General features: G+C 52.0%; 7 protein-coding genes across 7 annotated transcripts; 3 read left to right on the top strand and 4 right to left on the bottom strand.

Annotated features, from left to right (window-relative positions):
* Positions 1 to 82: 82 nt before the first annotated feature.
* CAOG_00691 (rho GTPase activating protein 10) lies at positions 83 to 4,473 on the top strand (the record flags this gene model as incomplete). Its single annotated transcript, XM_004365505.2, has 11 exons — positions 83 to 360; positions 1,109 to 1,316; positions 1,445 to 1,978; positions 2,098 to 2,192; positions 2,288 to 2,333; positions 2,477 to 2,579; positions 2,669 to 2,878; positions 2,969 to 3,074; positions 3,186 to 4,135; positions 4,245 to 4,339; positions 4,429 to 4,473. 11 exons carry the CDS (start codon positions 83 to 85, stop codon positions 4,471 to 4,473), a joined length of 2,670 nt encoding a protein of 889 aa, XP_004365562.2.
* A 271-nt stretch (positions 4,474 to 4,744) lies between these two features.
* On the bottom strand, positions 4,745 to 6,012 carry CAOG_00692 (actin). The gene has a single exon (XM_004365506.2). It carries the CDS (start codon positions 5,982 to 5,984, stop codon positions 4,854 to 4,856), a length of 1,131 nt encoding a protein of 376 aa, XP_004365563.1. The 5' UTR covers positions 5,985 to 6,012; the 3' UTR covers positions 4,745 to 4,853.
* A 1,187-nt stretch (positions 6,013 to 7,199) lies between these two features.
* On the top strand, positions 7,200 to 9,327 carry CAOG_00693 (hypothetical protein). The gene is made up of 4 exons (XM_004365507.2): positions 7,200 to 7,451; positions 7,855 to 7,911; positions 8,013 to 8,425; positions 8,526 to 9,327. Exons 1-4 carry the CDS (start codon positions 7,248 to 7,250, stop codon positions 9,244 to 9,246), a joined length of 1,395 nt encoding a protein of 464 aa, XP_004365564.1. The 5' UTR covers positions 7,200 to 7,247; the 3' UTR covers positions 9,247 to 9,327.
* On the bottom strand, positions 9,275 to 13,035 carry CAOG_00694 (acyl-coenzyme A oxidase 3). Its single transcript, XM_004365508.2, has 12 exons — positions 12,894 to 13,035; positions 12,461 to 12,496; positions 12,097 to 12,259; positions 11,924 to 12,017; positions 11,778 to 11,826; positions 11,338 to 11,670; positions 11,066 to 11,235; positions 10,912 to 10,988; positions 10,199 to 10,773; positions 10,023 to 10,115; positions 9,753 to 9,933; positions 9,275 to 9,611 (listed from the first exon to the last, which is right to left on the bottom strand). Exons 1-12 carry the CDS (start codon positions 13,015 to 13,017, stop codon positions 9,389 to 9,391), a joined length of 2,118 nt encoding a protein of 705 aa, XP_004365565.1. The 5' UTR covers positions 13,018 to 13,035; the 3' UTR covers positions 9,275 to 9,388.
* Positions 13,036 to 13,985: 950 nt separating this feature from the next.
* CAOG_00695 (peptidylprolyl isomerase) lies at positions 13,986 to 15,627 on the bottom strand. The gene is made up of 3 exons (XM_004365509.2): positions 15,522 to 15,627; positions 15,355 to 15,385; positions 13,986 to 14,538 (listed from the first exon to the last, which is right to left on the bottom strand). The coding sequence occupies exons 1-3, from the start codon at positions 15,588 to 15,590 to the stop codon at positions 14,144 to 14,146; spliced, it is 495 nt and encodes a 164-aa protein (XP_004365566.1). The 5' UTR covers positions 15,591 to 15,627; the 3' UTR covers positions 13,986 to 14,143.
* A 481-nt stretch (positions 15,628 to 16,108) lies between these two features.
* CAOG_00696 (calcineurin A alpha) lies at positions 16,109 to 19,993 on the top strand. Its single transcript, XM_004365510.2, has 7 exons — positions 16,109 to 16,188; positions 17,417 to 17,573; positions 17,693 to 17,817; positions 18,028 to 18,139; positions 18,229 to 18,891; positions 19,022 to 19,204; positions 19,319 to 19,993. The coding sequence occupies exons 1-7, from the start codon at positions 16,117 to 16,119 to the stop codon at positions 19,432 to 19,434; spliced, it is 1,428 nt and encodes a 475-aa protein (XP_004365567.2). The 5' UTR covers positions 16,109 to 16,116; the 3' UTR covers positions 19,435 to 19,993.
* A 100-nt stretch (positions 19,994 to 20,093) lies between these two features.
* CAOG_00697 (splicing factor) lies at positions 20,094 to 20,999 on the bottom strand (the record flags this gene model as incomplete). Its single annotated transcript, XM_004365511.1, has 2 exons — positions 20,094 to 20,413; positions 20,732 to 20,999. The coding sequence occupies 2 exons, from the start codon at positions 20,997 to 20,999 to the stop codon at positions 20,094 to 20,096; spliced, it is 588 nt and encodes a 195-aa protein (XP_004365568.1).
* Between the last annotated feature and the right edge of the window lie 33 nt (positions 21,000 to 21,032).

Raw genomic sequence — 21,032 nt, forward strand, 5'->3', positions numbered from 1 at the left:
CACTCTTATTCTTGTTCTTCTCCGTTCCTTCGTTTCTTTCGTCTTTCCCCCACGTCCCACGTCCCACGTCGGTACAAAAACCATGGCACTGTCGTCGCCTGCGTCTGCTGAAGCGCTGAAATCGCCGGGAAGCCAGCTGGGCCTGCTGGAGGGGCAAGACCAGCACACCACGCTCGAGTTCAGCGACTGTCAGCAGGACTCGCCGTACTTTCGCAACCGCATCCGCGAGTACGAAGCCGAGACGGACAACATCAGCGACGCCATCAAGAGCCTCGTCAAGCAGCAGCGGGCGGTCGTCGATGCCTGCCGCACGCACTCGCGCAGCCACCGCGCATTTGCTGAAGTCCTGAACGGATTCAAGTACGCTCACCCGTTCATCACTCGACGCTCAACCTCGACGCTCAACCGAGATCCCCGCATGATGAGCTTGAATCATCCTGCTCTTGATGTGTGCCCGCTTCGGGGCAGAGGGGGACGGCGATCGGATGCAAAAAAAGAGTCAAACGGGATGGGAATGGAAGAGCAACTTTTTTGAGTCGGGTTTTTGGGGTTTTGTTTTTCTGCCGCTCGCGCTCAAAGTGAGAGAGGGCAAAGAGAGAGAGAGACACACACACACGCACAAAGAGAGAATTGTATAGGTAAGTGTGTATGTGTGTATGGGTGCAGCAGGGACGACGGCCGATTCTGGTGTCCTCACTCGCGTCAATATGAGAAAAAAAAAAAAAAAAAAAAGGAACAAAGGAACAAAGGCGAGAGGAACACTGTCATCCCAACTCCCAAACGACCCATCACACAAAAGAAGCAGGAAGAAGACCAGACCAGAGTTGTGGTTGTTGTTCGGAGCCTCGTTCCGCAGGCAGAGCAACAAAACTATTGTTCATTTGGATTGGGAACAAAAAATGTTTGAAAATTCGGAGTTGGTTTTTTTTTTTTTGTTTTTTTTTTCTTTCCCCTTCTTCTTTTTTTTGTTCATTTTTTTTTTTTTTTTTTTCCTCTTTTCTATGTGTTTCACCGAGAACTCGATGATTGAAGTTGACTCGTCGGTCGATTGAGATTTGTCCTAACTTGAATTTTGGATTTTGTTTTTCCCGATTTGTTCGCTTGCCAGCTTTGCGCGCGTTTCAGAGTCGGCAACAGACAACGAAATCCAAATCAGTGGTGCGCTGTCGACCTTTGGCGAGCTGCTCTGCAGCCTTGAGGACCAGCGCGAAATTATGTGCGAGGAAGCCGACTTGACCTTGATCAAGCCGCTGGAAGAGTTTCGCAAGAACGAAGTCAATGCTGTCAAGGAGTGCAAGAAGCGCTTTGACAAGCAGGTAAGCTTTGCCAGCACACGTTCTCTCGTTGTTGATTTTTTCTTTCTCTCTCTCTCTGACCGAAGGTGGGGGCGAGTTTGGGTCTTTTATTGTTCTTCGATTGCCTCGTTGGCTCACCGCTTTGCTAGACCGAACGCTACTACCAACATCTCGAAAAGACGCTGACGCTGTCCGCCAAGAAGAAGGACCAGATGCTGCAGGAAGCCGATGTGTCGTTGGAAGCTGAGCGCCTGGCCATGCACAACGCGTCGCTCGAGTACGTGGAGAAGCTGAACGAGCTCGAGGAGAAGAAAAAGTTTGAGTTTGTCGAACGCATTCTTGGGTACATTTACTCGCAAGTCACCTTCTTCCACCTGGCGTACGAGTCCTTCCATGCGATGGAGTCGTACATGCAAAACCTCGCCCTCCGCCTCCAGAACACCCGCTTCACCTTTGACGACCAGAAGGAGAAGATTGCCGAACTCATGCGCAAGAACCGCGAACGCGCCGAAAAGAACGATGTCAATGATGCCATCAACGCCTCGCCAGACCTCCACGAAGGCTATCTCTTTATGCAAGACTCGAAAAAGGGCCTCCTTGGCTACTCGTGGACCAAGCATTTTTGCCGCTATGTGAAGGCCACGCGTCAGTTTATGATTCTGACGTTTGTCCAAGGCAAGCCGGTGAGTGAATGCGAGAATCCGCTTTGGATGTTTTCTGCACATGTTGCAGAGATGACGAGGAGCTGACAATTCTTGTGTTGTGTCTTTGATTTAATTGTTGGTCCTTGTGTGTGCATCAGTACCCTCCCGAATCCTATGACGTGACGGATTGCCACGTTTTCAACCCCGACTCGAACGATCGGCGGTTTTGCTTTGAGATTGTGTCGAAAGATCGGTGAGTGTCTCGGCGAGACTTTTTGTTTGAGTGTTTTGTTGTAATCATCCACGCTAACCCTCGTCTTTTCTTTTTCTTTCCGATTTGGCTTGTAGTACAATGATTGTTCAAGCTCCTGGCCAGCAAGCATTAGATATTTGGGTCTCCGTCTTGACGAATGGACAACACTGCGGTCTTTCCTTCCTTCCTTTGTTGCTGCGACCCCTCTCCCATCCCTCTCTCGGCTCCTCTCCCATCCCTCTCTCGGCTTTCTTCTCCCGTCCCTCTCTCGGCTTTCTTCTAAGGTCCCATCGCGCGACACCAAAGCCCGTCCAGTCTCGGTGATGGGTGCTCCGAGCGGAAGCAGCAAGTTTGTTCAACAGTGCATCAATTTCATTGAGACACATGGTAAGCAACCTGTGGTGACAGTGTGTTGTAGAGGGAAGTGGCTTGCTTGTCCTGCACAGAATCTGACTTGGCTTGGTTGTTGCTGCTAGGCTTGGATCAAGAAGGCCTGTATCGCTTGCCTGGTGTCCAATCTAAGGTGCAGAAAGTCGTCCAGTTGCAGAAGGATAACAAGCCGTTTTCGGTTGAAGAGTCGTCTGCTGAAATCAAGACAGTGTGCAGCGCGCTCAAGCAGTTCTTCCGCGAACTGCCCGAGCCATTGATGACCTTTGGCATGCACCAGGCTCTTGTCAAGGCTGCCAGTACGTTGTCTTCCTCTGGAGACGGAGGGCATTGGATTGTGCGGGAGAGAAAAGCACTCAACGTTTGTTTTGGTGTTGAACTGACGACAGAGATTGAAAATCGCGATGACCGCTTGCAGCAAATCTATGTGCTCGTGCATGACTTGCCTCGTGAGAACTTTGGATTGCTCAAAACGTTGGTTCGCCATTTGAACAAGTATGTTTGTGGAGGGGAGGCGTGGTTTTTGCCGTTCGACGCTGGTTGTCGTCATTGTTGACCACGCACTCACTTCTGCTCACACTCTTATTTTTTTTTCTTCGTGCACAGAGTCTCGCAACAAGCAGAGGTCAACAAGATGCAAGCGAGTAACTTGGGTGTCTGCTTTGGCCCTTCGCTGATGCGATCCGAGGAAGAGTCCATGGCTGCGATTATGGACATCAAGTTCCAGAACTCAATCGTGGAATGGCTCGTCGAAAACTATGAATGGTTCTTTGAGAACGAGGATGCCGCTGCCAAGCAAGCCGAGGAGACACCGGCAGCGAGCGAGCCGGCTCCAACTCCGGCTGCCTCCACTCCCACTGCGACTGCATCCGCCAAGCCTTTCGAGAAGGCCAGCGTCGTCGTCGCGTCCAACAAGCCAGCCGCCGCGTCTACCGTGGAGCCGGCGGCAGAAACCAGTGCCCCGTCTGCGCCGTCTGCAACTGCGGCGCTTGCAGCAGTCAAGCCCAAGCCGAATCTGTCGCAAAAGCCGCCGAGCAGCAAGCCTCCGGCCCCAGTCCTTGTTCCGCGACCTGCCGGGCTGCCCACAATGCCGCCCGCGGCAGCACGTCTGATTCCCCGCTCGGGCGACAGTGCAGCAGGTGCAGCAGCAGCAGGAAGCGGGCAGCTGTCGACTGGCGTGGGCGCTCTGACTGCTCGCTTTTCCACCATGCCGCCACCGGCCGCATCGGCAGCAGCAGCAGCAGCAGCGCCGACGGCCGGCAATCGACCCACTGCGCTCAAGGCGCCCAACAAGGCCGTGCCTACGCCTGGAAGCTCGTCCAGCTCGCCCAAGGCTGTTGCAAACAAGTCGACTGGCTCACCTGCACCTGCACCTGCCGCTGCAGCCAGCGGACCGAAGGCGCTCTCGAACAAGTGGCCTCCGGGAGGAGCCTCTGCTCCGGCAGCCTCTTCAGCCAGTGGAGCGAATGGTGGACGGCGGGCCGTTGCACTGTACGACTGCGTTGGCGAAGACGAGGGCGAAATTTCCTTCAACGAGGGCCAAACGCTTATTGATGGTGAGTGCCTTTTGATTGTTTGTTTGTTTGTTTGCGTTTGCGGGGGTGGTGTTGTTGTATTTTTGTTGCTTTCTCGTGCCGCATCTCTCACCGCCACGCGACAAACCAGTTCAACCAAGTAATGAAGACGGCTGGCTCGAAGGCACGAATGAAAGCACGAATCGACGCGGGCTGTTCCCCTCCAACTATGTTTCGTTCCTTTCGGTATGGGCCACGCACGATGAGATATGGGAGATTGATTCGGCTCAAAACTATTTGTGCTTTTTTTTCTGTGTGCTTGCTTGGCTCTGCAGGATGAGCGCCCGGCTCCGCCCAAACGGTTTTCGCGCACCAAGTGACCCATTGCAGGTGGTGATGTTTGCTGCAACTGAGAGTGTTTGGTTATTTGTGGGTTTTCCGTGCTGTCTGTTGGGATGAAATTCATATAATATCCACGATTTGATTTGATTGGAGCAGTTGATAGCAAGTCGCACACGAAATCATCCATGCAGCAATACACATGCCATTTGAATGATAGTCCATCGTTCATCGTTAAAGTGGTTTTTTTTTTTTCGTTGATTTTCCTTTTCATTGCACTTCACTCATTTCAAACTAAGAAAAGACACCAAGTTTCAGTTTTTTTCATTTATATATTTTTTTCTTTGTACAAGATCACGCAGCAACAGACACAATCCGCATCAGGCAGCGTTGGCGACTAGGGCGCTCGGAGAGAACGCGCTTAGAAGCACTTGCGGTGGACGATGGAGGGGCCAGCCTCGTCGTACTCCTGCTTGGAGATCCACATCTGTTGGAAGGTGGAGAGGGAGGCGAGGATGGAACCACCGATCCAGACGGAGTACTTGCGTTCCGGGGGAGCGATGATCTTGATCTTCATGGTGGCGGGGGCGAGGGCAGCGATCTCCTTCTGCATGCGGTCAGCAATGCCGGCGTACATGGTCGTGCCGCCAGAGAGGACAGTGTTGGCGTAGAGGTCCTTGCGGATGTCGACGTCGCACTTCATGATCGAGTTGTAGGTGGTCTCGTGGATGCCAGCAGACTCCATGCCGAGGAAGGCGGGCTGGAAGAGGGCCTCGGGGCAGCGGAAACGCTCGTTGCCGATGGTGATGACCTGGCCGTCGGGAAGCTCGTACGACTTCTCGATCGAGGACGAGGAGGCAGCAGTCTGCATCTCCTGCTCGAAGTCGAGGGCGACGTAGCAGAGCTTCTCCTTGATGTCGCGGACGATTTCACGCTCGGCAGTGGTGGTGAAAGAGTAGCCACGCTCAGTGAGGATCTTCATGAGGTAGTCAGTGAGGTCACGGCCAGCCAGGTCGAGACGGAGGATGGCGTGGGGAAGGGCATAACCCTCATAGATCGGGACAGTGTGCGAGACACCATCGCCAGAGTCGAGGACGATACCGGTGGTGCGGCCCGAAGCGTAGAGCGACAGGACGGCCTGGATGGCAACGTACATGGCGGGGGTGTTGAAGGTCTCGAACATGATCTGGGTCATCTTCTCGCGGTTGGCCTTGGGGTTGAGGGGGGCCTCAGTGAGGAGGACGGGGTGCTCCTCGGGGGCAACACGGAGTTCGTTGTAGAAGGTGTGGTGCCAGATCTTCTCCATGTCGTCCCAGTTGGTGACGATGCCGTGCTCAATGGGGTACTTGAGGGTCAGGATACCACGCTTGGACTGAGCCTCATCGCCGACGTACGAGTCCTTCTGACCCATGCCGACCATGACACCCTGGTGACGCGGGCGACCGACGATCGAGGGGAAGACGGCGCGGGGAGCGTCGTCACCGGCAAAGCCGGCCTTGCACATGCCAGAGCCGTTGTCAACGACAAGGGCAGAGATTTCTTCGTCGCACATTTTGGTGGGTTGGTGGGATTTAACTAGGTTAAAAGACTGATCTGAAACTCGTCCAAAACGGGCCGCCTTAAATACCCCCAGCGGGTCGCAGCACGATTTCAGGTCAGTCTGCCATGGCAGTTTGACCTGAAAAACCTGTTTGTTGACTGCGGTTTCCAAAGATGGCAAGCCGCAGTGGAAAAAAACAAACAATCAGCATTTTTGTGTTTTTTGTTGTTTTTTCATTTTGGACCTTCCGCCTTTGGTGCAGTTTTTTTGTGTTGTGTTTGCGGGATTTTGATGTGTTGCGGGGCTTTTGTCCGTCCCGCATTGGACGGCTGCGCAAGCGAGCAAAGCCATCCCTCGCGCTGGCAGTGCTGGTGCGGCAGTTCACCGTGAGCAGCAGACCGCGAGTAGAGATCTAGCGAGCGAGAGTTTTTTTAATTTTTATTTTCGATGGTTTTTTTTTTTTAACCAGCCTCGCTGCTTTTTTTTGGTTTTTTTTTTTTTCATGATTTGGGTATTTTTGTTCGTTTGTTGTGTGTTTTTCGTGGAAAATGCTGCTGCGTTGTCAGCGCAGTGTCATCGTTGGCTGCGGCTCGTCCCAACTCACAGCACAAACGTCATGCGCAAGGTGAGTGCTGATTTTCTTCAGAAATCAAACGCTGCTCGTTCGGCGCACTTGCGATCGTGCGCTGTTTCGCAGAACAGGTGGAATTGCATGTGTTGTTGAAAAAAGCACAATTCCATGTTTTGAGCGTTGCTGCTTCTCTCCACAACGCTCAACCCGACTCACCCTCTCTCACGCACTCGTATTACAAGCACCATCAGAAACACATCCTCGTGCTGGATTCAACGGGCCCGTTGATGCGACTTGGTGGTTCAAAAAATCTCAAACCGCAATTCCACCACAGTGTTCGACAATTTGGACAAACCACACATACCCCCAAAGCCCCATTCTTGCATACCAAGATTCCACCTCGAAACCACTTTTGCGCCAGCATTGCGTAGCGCAGCGGAAGAGAGCGCAGGGGCGACCGTGCGACAGCACACGGCGATTTGGCGCGAGCACTCCAGATCCAACCACATTCGCAGCTCGCGCGCAGCGCCCTGTCCTCCTCACCTTTGACAACTTGGCAGGAAATGCTTGCTGTTGCTGCCCCTCGTGTGTGGCTCGTTGCCGTGCACCTTGTCATAAACCCAAATCAGAATACAGCTCAAAAACTTTTGTGCAAACCAAATCTTAAGCCCAGTCTTGGACAAGCACTCAACGTCCAATCTTGGATGAGCACGCGCAGCCTCCGGCCGCGGCGCCTGTCGTCTCGACGGCGTCGGGAGATTGCTCGAGCCATCGACGAAGAGCAGATGCGGCACGCGGACCAAGCAAGCGCGCAGTGCGTCATCTGCTTGTCGTCCTTCACGGAGCGAGGCCGGCTGCCGACGTGCCCGCACCTCTTCTGTGCGCCCTGCATCCAGGCATGGGCTGATGTATGTGTACTTGGGTTGTGGGTGTGTTGAGATGTCCTGCTAGGGGAGTGTGCGTGGCTGGGGGAGTGTGTGTGTGGTAATGCAGCAACGATGGAAATACGAAAAGCGCGCTCTTTTTTTTTTTTTTTTTTTTTTGGCCTTGAACACTTTGCCGTTCAGCCTGCGGCGCTGCCGGTGAACGGCTTCCACCACCGTGGTACTCGGTCATGATCCTTTCGTGATGATGTCGCCTGGCTTGGCGGAAGGGCTCTGCGCGTTGCTTGAGGCCACAAGACAGTGTTTCAACAAATTGGCGCGCAAGTTTGTCTTGTTTCAAAAGACCTGTCAAAATCCAGCCCAAACTCACCCTGCTGCTGTTGCCCCACGATGCCGTCGTGTCGCTCCTCTCCTCACTATCTCGCAGGTGAACAACGCGTGTCCAATGTGCAAGTTAGTTTTCAGAGTCATCATTGTTGAGGAAGTACGTGGGACAACACACTCCAAACGTTTTTTTTGTTTGGTTTCGGTTTCGTCTTGTCTCGTCTGGTCTCAACCGAGCTGATCGTGCTGTGCCCTTGGTAGATTGCCACAAAGCTCGTGCTGAGGAAGATTCGCGTCGAGTCGCGAGAGCAGCCTCAGTGGTATGCGGATCAGATGCCAATACCGGACGAGACTGACGAGCACGAGGAAGACGGCAGCGGGCACGCCGCTCACTCGCCCTCCTTCTTGGAGCATGAGCACAATGTAGAAGACAAAAACGAAGACGAAGACGAAGACGAAGACGAAGGCGAGGGCGAGGGCGAAGATAACGACAATCACAAACTGCAGCACCGAGGACGTCGCACAATCGCTCGAGCAACTCGATTGCCCTCCATGAGCGATAGTTCCGCCCCATGCTCTTCTTCTTCAGAGCAAACCTCTTCCGCTACTGGTGCCGCGGTGTTTGACTTTGATGTTGATTTTGATGACGATGCTCGTCATCCTCCGCCCAAAAGGTTTGCATCGCACACGTTCTCTCTGAATGCACCTTGGTTTGGTTCCTTGCTGACCAATGCTATTCCTGTTTGAATCCACTCCTCCGCTTCTCTGTCGCAGATCCCGTGTCGGTCATGCGCAAGATCGAGCGCCTTTGAGATCCGCGCCATTCATGTTTCAGCCGCTAGCGCATGCCTTTGCGTCAGGCATGCCGCGTCCGAGAAAGGCCCCTCCACTGTCTGATATCGAGGATAGTGACGGAGACGATAGCAATCCCAACCCCGTTGGATCCAGCTCAGCTGCACCTGCACCGCTAGCACAATCGTCCAGCTCGCCGCCTCCTCAACTGGCAGCGTCGGGGACTGACGCCGCCGACACTTCGTTCGTAGCTATCGAGTCCCCTGCTCATCCGGCACTTGCTCGTTGCCATCCCCCACACGCACGGGCAAACAGAGCTCCGCTGGCCAATGTGGGCAACTTGCTTCACATTGCTCAACAACCGAGCAAGCAGGCCAACAACAGCGCATGTCAACCCCCGGGCTCGCCAGTGTTTATCGACTTGAGTTCGACACCCTCTCGTGCTTCTCAGCCGATTGTTTCACAGTCGCCATCAAAACGCACTGCGATGCCGAGGTCATTTTCATTGTCGCCGATCAAAGGCAACGTTCGAACGCTAGTGCCCAGCACGCCCTCGCCTCCAGGGTCACCGGAGGCTTCTTGCCTGCCATTGACGCCTGCGGCCGTGGTGCTCGTCCCTGACACTCCTCCGTCGCGAAAAAAGCGCGCGAGTGGCGCTGCTCCACCCATCTTAATCCATAGCCAATCCTTCGGTTCGCCATAACAGCCGCTCTGATTTCAGGATGAAAATGTTGTGTTGTGTTGTTTGTATTTCTAGTGATAAGCTGTATTAGTACATTGCGTAACAAGTTTTCTTCTTGTTGAAATCCGAAAACCACTCTGGAAAAACCCACTCAGGAAAAAGCTTAAAGATGGAACACATTGCCCTTGAACTCGGATGCCTTCAGGGTTTCCGCCCAGGAGTGTGCGGCGACGTAATCGGAAGTAATGGCAGGGAGTAGGTGCTGCGGCACGCCAAAGGCCTTGACGAGGTTGGCCAAGTGAGGTCGGAGCTCTGCCAAAATGACGTTGACTTCATCCGCCATAATCTCAATGTCCTGGCGCGGAATGAACTGGTATGCCAAGAAGCTACAACCGCGAGTGGGAACAATCCAACGCACGACGGGATTGGTCAATCAGCGTGAGCAAAAGTGCGCCTTAAAACGAACGGCGCTAAACGAACTGCCCTAAATACGCCAATCAACTCATCAATCTCTCCTCGACTCTCACCTTGGCTGCGTTGTAATACGCCACATGGCGTGCAGAGCACGCAGCTTCTCGAGAACCAGACGCTCGGGCGCACTCGACTCGGTCTGAATATCCTCGATAAACCGCGTCAGAACAAAGCGTTCAATGTACGCTTGGCCGCACACGGCCGCCAGTTCACCGCAAAGGTTCCAAGCAGAGTCGTCTGCGCGCAAATCAAAAGAAGAGTATCAGCACAGTGAGTGGGTCGAGTTTCGCCTGAAGGAAACGTTGAAAATTCACGCGTTAACCTACCGTTGTGACCCGCAGCCTTCTTGGCAGAAAGCGCCGCGATAAGACGCTTGATGGCATCGTACTCGCGAATTTCAAAGATTCGCATTTGGAATTCTGGGTTTTGCACAGAGACATGTTCGATTAGCAAAAGCCAACAGCTCACACATCTCGCTCGCTGAATATCAAAACTTCCTGACCTGCATTGCGGTGCTTGCTGCCGTTGTCAAAGGCGCTGAGGTTGACTTCCACAAAGCGCTGCGCGGAAGCGTCCCAGACAACGGGCTTGGCTGCCGAGAGTGGCACGCCGCGGGCAGTTCCCGCCATGTGTGCGAGACGGTCTGTCGGTTTGGCAAACTGCGGAATGCCGGCTTGTCCCTTCTCCATGGCACGAGCGTATTCTTTGACGAGCTGGCGGGCCACCTGGACCAAGAGAACATTGTTGTCGCCTTCAAAGGTCATAAACACGTCCGAGTCTGCCATCAGCACGGGAATGCGGTTCCAGGACGCGTATCCTTGTCCGCCGCACGCCTCTCGGCATGTGCTCAGCGCCTGGCGCATCTGCCAGCCAGACAGCGCCTTGAGACCCGAAGCAAGAATGTGAATCTCCTTCATTTGGCGAATGCGCTCATCGAAATCGGCACTGCGGTTGACCCAGAGGTTGCGGACATAGTGCGAGGTAGCGTTCATGGCATACACTCCGGCAATCTCGGGGACAAGGCGGCGCTGGTGGAGCAGGTAGTCCATGATGGGCCGCTCGGGGCTGTCGTCAGGGCTGTGGAAATTTGGGGCAAGATCCAAAAAAAGAAGGAAAAAAAAAAAGAAAAAGAGAAGGTCAACCAAAATGGTGAGGACAACACCCGTGCCATAGATACCAAACAAGGCAATGACCAAACAATCTCGCTGCCTTTACCCGAATTGACGGCGTGCGATCGAGTACAGAACAGCAATTGTCAGCCCAACTTTGGCGAGGTTGGTGCTTCCGCCAATCTACCAGATGCACAACATTCACTCGTGTCATCAACTAGCGTGTGCACACTCAAAATTTTGAGATCAAAGCACTGTACCATGGACACGCGACCGGCAACAAGCTCTGCCACCATGGCGCCAAAACGCATGTCGTTGTCCTCAATCATGGAGAGGTATTCGCCATCCTCAGTCACGTTTGCCATGCGATTGAGCATGTTCATGCGGGGAATGCGGACATTGTTAAACCAAAAGCGACCATTGTCCACGCCTGCAAGGCAAAAAAAAACCAACCAACAAAACAAAAAAATAAAGGCAACACTGTCAGAAATGCAACCACCCACCTTGCCAGTACGAGATGAGTTTCACATACCATTCAAACCCATCTTCATGCCACAGTCAGCAATCCGAATGTTGTGGGGAATCTTGCCGTTTGCATCACGCAGCGGAACAATGAACGCGTGGATACCGCGATTCACGCCGCCAATGTGCAGCTGGGCAAAGACGGTGGCAGCGTGAGCCGTCAGGGCGTTGCCAATCCAGAACTTTTGCGCAGATTCGGTCGGAGTGTTGATGATAAATTCCTGGGTTGCCTTGTCAAAGGTGGCGGTCGTCTCGAGGCCCTTCACGTTGCTACCGTGACCAAGCTCGGTCATGGCAAAGCATCCAGGGAGGCGATTGTACGCAATGTCCTTGAGATATTTCTCTGTGAAGAACAGACAACGATGAGAACAGGATGTGAGTTTTTGGAGGATTGCACAAGACTCAGAAACGTTTCTAACAGAGCAGAAAAGAAGAAAGGTCAAACCGTACCATGATGGTACTCTGTGCCGAGATTCCTGACAGATCCTCCCCAAAGGTTCTGTGCGAGGCAAAATGAACGAAAATCAGCCGAAATAGGAACATCCGTTTTCAACAACGCATGGCGATTTTGCAAGCGCGCACTGCTCCTTCCTTACCACATGGGCACCAACCCTGACAGTCAGGTTGCAGTCGTACATGTACATGCAATCGGTGCGAGCATAGACCTCCATTTGGCTCTCGGGGGTGGAGCTGTGAAAATCCAAACCGACGTTAAGCCCATTTTGTCAACTCCAACCAACCAACGTGGTGTGTGACAACGACCACTTACTTTGGATCCAGCATCTGGTAGGGATAACCGAGATCGCTCAGTCGCTGAAGACGACGCAACGTCAAATCACGGAGCTGCTTGATGCTCATGTTGTAGTCGAGCTCAAACAGGGGCTCCTTGAGGAGCTCCCACATTGCCTTGCGGGTTGCAAAGTTGTGCTTGTCTGTGTCAGAGTGTTCCATTCAAGTCAATCCAAGAGTTTCCGTTGTGTTCCCCAATTGCTTTTTTCCTCTTTTCGTCTCATTGCTCATCGCTGGTGTGATTTTGCACGTGTGTGCGGTTTCATGTTGGTTTCAATCTGAGCACCGGCAATTTGCGTTTTGGGCGATTGTTTGGCCACACCAGAGCAGCGACACAAACTTACCAACAAACTTGTTGAGCAGGTCAATGGAAACGGTCGCTGGTGTCGAGGTTTCAGAAGCAAGGGCAAAAGCAGCAAAACAAACGCAGGGGCGCCAACGGAAGTGAGATAGGGAATCAAGAGCGTTGACAGAAAAAAAAAAAGAAAAAAAAAAGCAGTTCCGAAAAATCACGTTCTTCGACCGTCGGCCGTTTGTCTTCAAGGCTGTGCCATCTGGTGAATCGCGCCGCTGGATGCGACAATGCACTGCAAAACCAGCTGTATCTACTTCCGTGCTTGTGCGTTGTTATGGAAGCGGGGAGCGGTCCTTTGCGTGGTGGCTGACGCGGATCGATCAGGGGTTGCGGGTTTGGCAGCAACCAATTTTGACCAGCCGCACAGCGCTCGAGGCAGTTTGCCGCCATGAACAAGGACAGTACAGGGTGTGCAAACTCACAGGAATTGCTGGTGGCACTAGGAGCGCTGTGGTACGTGCCGTGTGCAGTCGTGGAAGGGGCAGCGCCGGCAGCCGCCTCAGGGTGGAGTGACAGGTGGACGGCGAGTTCGTTCAGCCGCTGCATGATGATCTTGGAACAATAAAAGCGAGAGTGAGCCTCGAGAGTGTGATGGCCGGATTTGATGCTGTGGTTGGTCGAGCGTAAGTCCTTGCTTAAATCAAGGAAGCAAGGAAGTGCTGAAATGGGAGGCGTGCCTTGGTTGGGAGCTGTCGACCGAACGAGCCAAAATATTTCGATCGTTTTCCAATGCACGTCTTTTGAGGTGACCCACAGTGCGCTGTCTCGTATATGGCGCTCCTTTCACCGTGCAGGTGTGTAGAAATATTGTTTTGAAATCATTACACACTCCGTCGCGGCAGGTCAGACTTGAATCGAGTGGAGATTCACGCTGAACAATTTGACGACAGTGTTTCTCGTGTGATTCTGACGGTTGTAGAGTAGTCCATGCCCTCTGATGTGTATAAAACGCATGTCCATTACTGTGCGGTACTGTTTCTGATCGCTGCTGAGGATTGTGAGAAACCGACGGCAAAATCAACACAAACGAGAAAAATAAAAACCAGCAACTAAAAAAACTGAAATCGTCTGATCCCGGGAAAATTGGTTTTCTCAAAAACTAAGCCACGCAACGACCGTAGCACAATCACAAAGTGTCAATAACAATAAAAAATCAACACCAGAGATCCAGAGTCGCACAACAACGCCCAGAAACGGCACTTTTCAAACAGATACGCGTCGACAAAGCGATTTTCAGAATGGGCCGGCGCTCAAACTGCAGTACCACATCAACGAGGTCATCGATAGAGACAGTACTTGATGCCCAGTACTCGACTGATTGAAAGGCTAGCATCCGACAACAACAACTACATTAGCAGCACGTGTAGATCGACGCAACCTCAACAGGATAGCCAAAATCATAGTCCTGGCTCCTTCAAACCCAACCAACGACCACAAGGAAGTACCTTGACACAAAACTCATTGCAAACAACAGCAACAAGAAAAAACTAAGAAAAAAAAAAAAAAGGAAGAAGAGGCCGTCTAACACTGTAATCAAAGTATTCACAAAAAGCAACAATGAACACTCAACACAATGCCAACACCAGCCCACACGGCAACAACGTCAACTCGAACAAATCATCTCCATCCAAGTTTCAGCTGGAGTCGCAGCTGTCAACCTTGCAGAAAGCATTTAGAGCTGGCCGCAGTCAGCAATGACAACCTTGGCCTTGGTGGTGCCGGACTGGGAGCCCTGGGCTTCCATCTTGCGGACAATGTCGAGGCCCTCGACGACCGAGCCGAAGACGACGTGCTTGCCATCGAGCCAAGTGGTCTTGGAGGTGCAGATGAAGAACTGCGAGCCGTTGGTGTTGGGGCCGGCGTTGGCCATCGAGAGGATGCCGGGGCCGGTGTGCTTGAGGGTGAAGTTCTCGTCAGCGAACTTGTTGCCGTAGATGGACTTGCCACCAGTGCCGTTTCCGGCAGTGAAGTCGCCACCCTGGCACATGAAGTCGGGGATGATGCGGTGGAAGCCAGAGTTCTTGAAGCCAAAGCCCTTCTCGCCAGTGCAGAGAGCGCGGAAGTTCTCTGAAATTGCGACGGCATTTTGCAACAAGTGAGTGAGATGTGTTGTGTGATTGCAATGAGGGAGACGACAATGATTGCCACAAGCAGTAAAATATCTCGACGGTGCACGCGGCAGAACGCAAGGAGCAAAAAAAAAAAAAAGAAGACAACCACGCTGTAACTTCGATGAGAACACACAAGCGAGGACTCGTTCAACCAACCCAACCTCAGACATGGAAGGGAGATAGAGTTTATGCGCGGTTTTGTCATCAAATCACGAAAGTGTTGGCGAATCACCATTAAAAATACGAAAACTGACAAAAAAAAACCACGAAAAAGAAAAATCATCGAAAATACGATAAAAACCACATTTTCGACCAAACGCTCAATGCGCACATGCACTGACAGCGCAGAACACGTCCAGTCGGGATGGAATGGCATGGAGTCCATGTACGCAACCCAACCCAACTGTCTGCACAACAGGGGAGGAGCGCATTGAAAGAAGAAGCGCACGGAAAAAAAAAGGAAAAAAAAAGGCGATCGCTGCGTTCATGCGTTCGAATAACAGTTCATGCTCGGTGCCGTCAGACGCAACGGAAGAAGCAAGACCACAAGCAAAAGCAGCACGACACAGCCCGATCTACACAAGCGAGAACGCGACAAGCCGTCATCACAGGACGGGAGGAATGGCCGACAAGCCGTTTCAACGCGTTTCGATGTGCAACTGTTTGGATCTTCCATCCCCTCCGGCCGTGTCCAACTCGACGAGCCGGTCGCAGCGCAACACAACGACACGCAGAACGCATGCCAAACATCAACATCAGCGAGCAGACATACCAGCAGTCTTGGGGACGACATCCGAGCGAAGCTGTTCAAAAGGAAGAAGAAGTCAAAAACAAAAAAAAAAAAAAGAAAGCAGAAAAAAAAAAGCATGATTTGTCAGTGACTTTGCACACTCTGCTGGCTCACGCGAACGAACACCAGCACACAGACGTGTGGCGTACCTCGAAGATGACACGGCCAGCAGCAGCGCCGCCGATGGTGATGTCGAAGAAGACACGGGGAAGAGCCATTGTTCAAGTTGTGTTTTGAAAGTGGAGTGCGTTTTCTGCATTTTCAAAAAAAAAAAACCAAACCAAAATCCCAAAATGTAAATATGCAATTGCAACAACCGAAACGAATCACGCTTGGTTGGCAATCCATTGAAAGGTCAACTACATCGTCAATCAATACAGTTGTACAGTATTGGAAACGCCCACCTTCCGGCGTTCGATCGAGCAAGCCGGACAAGACGAAAAGCCAAGAAAGCGCCAAAAACGAACCAAAAAAGTACGCACTCAAACACCTCCTCCAACAAAGACCCGCCCAGCATGGCAGGAAAAATTCCAACACGAAACAGCCGCTACAGAGCCATCGCACAAACAACCAAGCAACAGCCATACGCCACATTGTAGTGCGATCGTGCAGCAAAAAACAAAAACAAAAGCACAAAACCAAAAAACACCTTTTTTTTTTCGAGAACAATGAAAAAACCAAAAAAAAAAAAAAAAAACCAATATAAAAAAGGGGCTCATTTTTCTTTTTCAAATTTCACCATCAATGGCGAGCACAACCGAGCGCGCTGTCGTGGACACGCCTGCCCCTGCGGCCAACCGCCTGACCATCGAAGAGGCAAGCAGCAGCCACGTCATGCACCCTATTCGTCTCTCCATTCTCATCTGCGGCACCAGCTCTGCTTCTTCTGGTTGCAATGCGCGCATCCAGCCAAACAACACACACCCAAAAAAAAAAAAAAAAAAAAAAAAAAAAAAGAAAGCGAGAGAGAAAGCCAAAAACACCGTCAAATCACTTTTGGTTTGCCTGCTGTGGCTTGTGTGGGGGAAGGAGCTGCGATCGCTTTGCCGGCTGTGACGCAGAAGCGGGCACAGGCTCGGTGCAGCCCCCTTCCCCAGCAACCTCAATCACGGCGTAGAAACGGCGAAACTGATTATTCGGATTTATTCTTATTTTGAAAACTGTTCATTTCCATGGACCCGGAGAGCTCGCCGTCGCTCGACTTGTCCATCTCCCAGGCCCCTGGTCGTCGGAAGCGAGGAGGAGCTTTTCGGCAGCAACACGGTCATGAGCGAGGCGATGGTCAAAAGCACTGCCAAGAAAGGCGAAGAACAAGGGAAAAAAAAGAAAAAGAAAAAAAAAAAAGAAGCAATAGCAGAAAAAAAAAATCCAATAAAAATAAACCAACCAACCCTCCTTCCGTTCGCCGCCGTGCCTTCCACGTCTCGTCAGGCGTGGTATGGGCTATGAGCACCGTCCCTCTGGTTGCTTGCACCATTCGTGCGCAAAGTTGAGGCGGTCGAGCCTTTCATGCCAATGAACAATCAAGACATGCGAAAAGGCGAAGCGAACAAAAAAAAAAAAAAAAAGCAAAAAAAGCAAAAAAAAAGTGTTTTGTTGTTCGAACGCAGCAATATATTGAGGATTCTATGAGCCACTCTCATGCTCGGCCAGTGTGGTCGATGGCAGAACGACGCAGCAACTCGGCAATTTGGTTGTCGCGTGATCGTGTCTGGTCGTCATGCGCGACACTCGTCGAGGTGGAGTCGAGTCAACGCGTGCTTGCCTTTTTTTTTTTTTTTTTTTTTTTTGTCTGCTTCCTTTTCACTTTTTGTTGTTGCGCGCATTGGGAAACGAGATTGGGACAACGGCATTCTGCGATACGATGACACTACGCCATCCCCACGTGCACAAGAGCCAATGGGAGAGTTCGAGATAGAGATGGAGAGACGAAAACGTTGGTTTGACTTACAGTTGATCATCTAACTTTTTTTTTTTTTTTTGGCTCTTTCCGTTATTTTTTTTTTTTTTTTTGTTTCCGAATTCGCGTTCACACACTTTGCAGGCCTACAAGGATGACAAAGTCGACTTTGAGCTGATCAAGCGCCATTTCGTCAGCGAGGGTCGATTGTCCGAGGATCTCGCTCTGCGTATTCTGCGCGAGGGCACTGCCGTTCTGCGCGCCGAGGAGACCCTTCTTAACATTGACGCACCCATCACTGGTAGGTCGATTCTTGCTCCAGCATGGTGCCAGAAGGGCGTGGCTAGCTCGGTTCCTCCTATTGCATGCCCATGAAACATACTGACGCGAATCTGATTGATGTTTGTCGGACCTTTCCAGTTTGCGGCGACATCCATGGCCAGTTCTTCGATCTCATGAAGCTGTTCGAAGTCGGCGGTCATCCAAGCACAACACGATACCTTTTCCTGGGCGACTATGTTGATCGCGGCTACTTTTCGATCGAGGTACGATGTTCTCGACGGTTTTTTCGACGGACTCCTTTTTTCTGTTCTTTTTTTTTTTCTTTTTTTTTTTTAAAAACTCGTTCTATCGGGTTTTTGATGTTCTCCCTCCACTGTTCCTGCAATCATCCGCCTTCCATCCATTCGAATTTGCTGGATGCACGGGCTTGTACTCACCTTGGACCTTGGACCTCCTTGGACCTGCCCGAACAGTGCGTCTTGTATCTTTGGGCCCTGAAAACCACCTTCAAGGACTCTCTGTTCCTCTTGCGAGGCAATCACGAGTGCCGACACCTGACAGAGTACTTTACATTCAAGCAAGAATGTACGTTTCATGCGACCCCCAAGCAACTCTCTCGCTTTTTTGCTGTTTTTCAAAAAAAAAAATGCTAACGTCTCTCTCCCCGCTCGTAGGCAAGTACAAGTACTCTGAGACCGTCTACGAAGCATGCATGGAGGCCTTTGACTGCCTACCACTGGCAGCTGTTATGAACGGACAGTTCCTTTGCGTGCATGGTGGATTGTCGCCCGAAATCAACACATTGGATGACATCCGAAAGATTGATCGAATCCGAGAGCCCCCGGCGTACGGCCCCATGTGCGATCTGCTATGGGCAGACCCCCTCGAGGACTTTGGTGAAGAGAAGGACGATGATTTCTACGTGCACAACCACGTTCGCGGCTGCTCGTTCTTTTACAGCTACCACGCAGCGTGCGCCTTCCTCGAGAAGAACAACTTGCTGTCAATTATCCGCGCACACGAGGCACAAGATGCAGGGTATCGCATGTACAAGAAGAGCACCACCACCGGCTTCCCATCGGTCATCACCATTTTCTCAGCACCCAATTACCTCGATGTCTACAACAACAAGGCTGCCGTTCTCAAATACGAAAACAACGTCATGAACATTCGTCAGTTCAACTGCTCACCGCATCCGTACTGGCTGCCCAACTTCATGGACGTCTTCACCTGGTCGTTGCCATTCGTGGGCGAGAAGGTTATTGCCATGCTCATGGCCATGCTCAATATCTGCTCCGACGAAGAGCTGGCTGATGACGACACTTCTGAGGAAGGAGGTATGTTGTTTGTCGCCACAACCGTCAGTGCTCTATTGGAGCACTCGCCCATTCGTTTCGTTTTTATTCTGTTCTCACACCCGAATTTACATTGTTGCTTCATCTATTTTTTTTCTTGTTTCAAACACAGCTGCTGAAAAGGCCGCTCGCCGAGAAGCCATCAAGAACAAGATTATGGCTGTCGGCAAGATGGCCCGTCTGTTCTCGGTTCTCCGTGAAGAGAGCGAGAGCATTCTCACCCTCAAGGGTCTCACTCCCAACCAGCAGCTGCCTCAAGGCATCTTGTCCAAGGGCAAGCAAGGCATTAAGAGTGGTGAGTTTGCTGATGCACGAGCCCACGCACACGAATAATTTCCAAGCGGCGCTTTTCCTTGTCATTTTGCTCACATTTGCTGTCTTTGTTTTTGTTGTTGTTTCTTGTCTCTAGCAATCACCACGTTCGCCGAGGCCAAGGAAGTCGATCGTGAGAACGAGCGCATGCCTCCGCGAAAGGATTCAACAGAACAAGATCTGGCTCGCAACATGTCGCGCATGAAAGTGTAAAGTGCTCGACGTGCTGCAAGGCTCTCCCTGAAATTCGCGGTGAACATTGCGCGGTGGGCTCGCCTGGGAAACCCCCCCCATTTTTTCGTCGTTTCAGTTGGCCTACTTTCATCATCTCTCTTTTTCCTTTTTTTTTTGTTGTTGTTTGAAGCCTCCTTTTTGTGTCCCTGTGAAAAGTCCTTTTTTTCGGTTTGCCTTCTACTCTTTGCCGGTCTCTGACTGTGTCTTCTCTCATCTTCGACGCCCGGCTGCGCTGCTGACTTGCTTCCATTTCTTTGGGGTTTGTCTTTTGCGTATGCATTTTTCAACTCGCCTCGTCTCCCGAGAGTCCTTTCGGGGGGCCCTCGTATTAATTTTCGTTGTTGTCTCTTGTTGTCGTCTTTCGCATGGCCCTTCATTCTGTTCCCCTTTTGCTTTACCAATTCCCTACGTGTCAGAATTGTCGGTTTTTTGTTTGTTGTGAAATGCGTTCTGCATGAAGCGCCAGTTATCCAACTTATCAGCTTTGTTTGTCTGCTATCCTGCAACGCAAAGCACATTAAAAGCATTCTTCAATGGACTGTTGGCAACAATACTTGCTGGAAGGATGGTTGTTGGGACAAACAAAAAGCAACACAAACAATCTCAAAGCAACCGGCAAAAACACACAACATTCTTCACTACTTGATCTGATCCAGCGGACGATTGAAGCCGCCTCGTCGATTCATATACTGGCGGTAACGACGGGGTTGCTTGATGGCGGCAGCACTGACATCGGCGCCTGGAACGTGCTTGCCCTTGGTTGAGCCAAACCCGCTGATGCCCATCATCCGCATCACCTCGAGATCGGGATCCTCCATCTCATCGCCATCTTCCCCACTTGCCATCATCACAGCTTCGTTGCTACCAGGAGGCGCCAAGCCGACGTTGGCATTCGATGCAACGGAATGGGATCCCTCTCCGGCACGATTGCTTGAAATCTGTGCAGCCTTTGCGCCGCCTGTGTTTTTCCCACTATCACGGGACGCGGATGCGTTCGAGACTTGCGTCGGAGGCTTTGGTGCAGCGGCAACAGCAGCAGAGGCGGCAGCAGCAGCAGCAGCATCCTCGCGTCGTCGTCGGGCCGCTGCCTGGAGTGCGCGATCGAAATCAGTTTCATCCTCGCTGTCGGAGTGAGGGCTGCGACTGCGGCTACGACCACGACTCGAGTCCCGCCGGCTGCTTCGACTTGAGCGAGAGCGACGACGGTCGTCCCCGGCGTCCGGGCTGCGGCTCCGCGAGCGGTTTCGACGGTACCCTCCATCGTCCGATCGCCCACCTGCACTTGGCCGTCCACGCGTATCTCCTCGGTAATCATCATAGCCACCACGGTCGCGATCGTCCCGTCCACCACGGTGGTCTCGCTGGTCTCGTTGGTCTCGCTGGTCTCGACGGTCGCGATCGTCGTCGTCTCGTCGGTCTGAGTTCTCAGAGCCACCACTTCGGTCGGCGCTCACTGAGCCTGGAGCAAAGTTTCCGAGTCGGTCTGGATGCACGGCTGGGCGGGGCGCTGCTGCGACAGCTGGAGGAGTCTGGTCGTCGCTCATTCGTATGTTCTGAGAGAGAAGACTGCCGTGGTT

This window comes from Capsaspora owczarzaki (genome assembly GCF_000151315.2).
Source record: "Capsaspora owczarzaki ATCC 30864 unplaced genomic scaffold supercont2.1, whole genome shotgun sequence".
In the NCBI taxonomy this organism is placed as follows: Eukaryota; class Filasterea; order Ministeriida; family Capsasporidae; genus Capsaspora; species Capsaspora owczarzaki.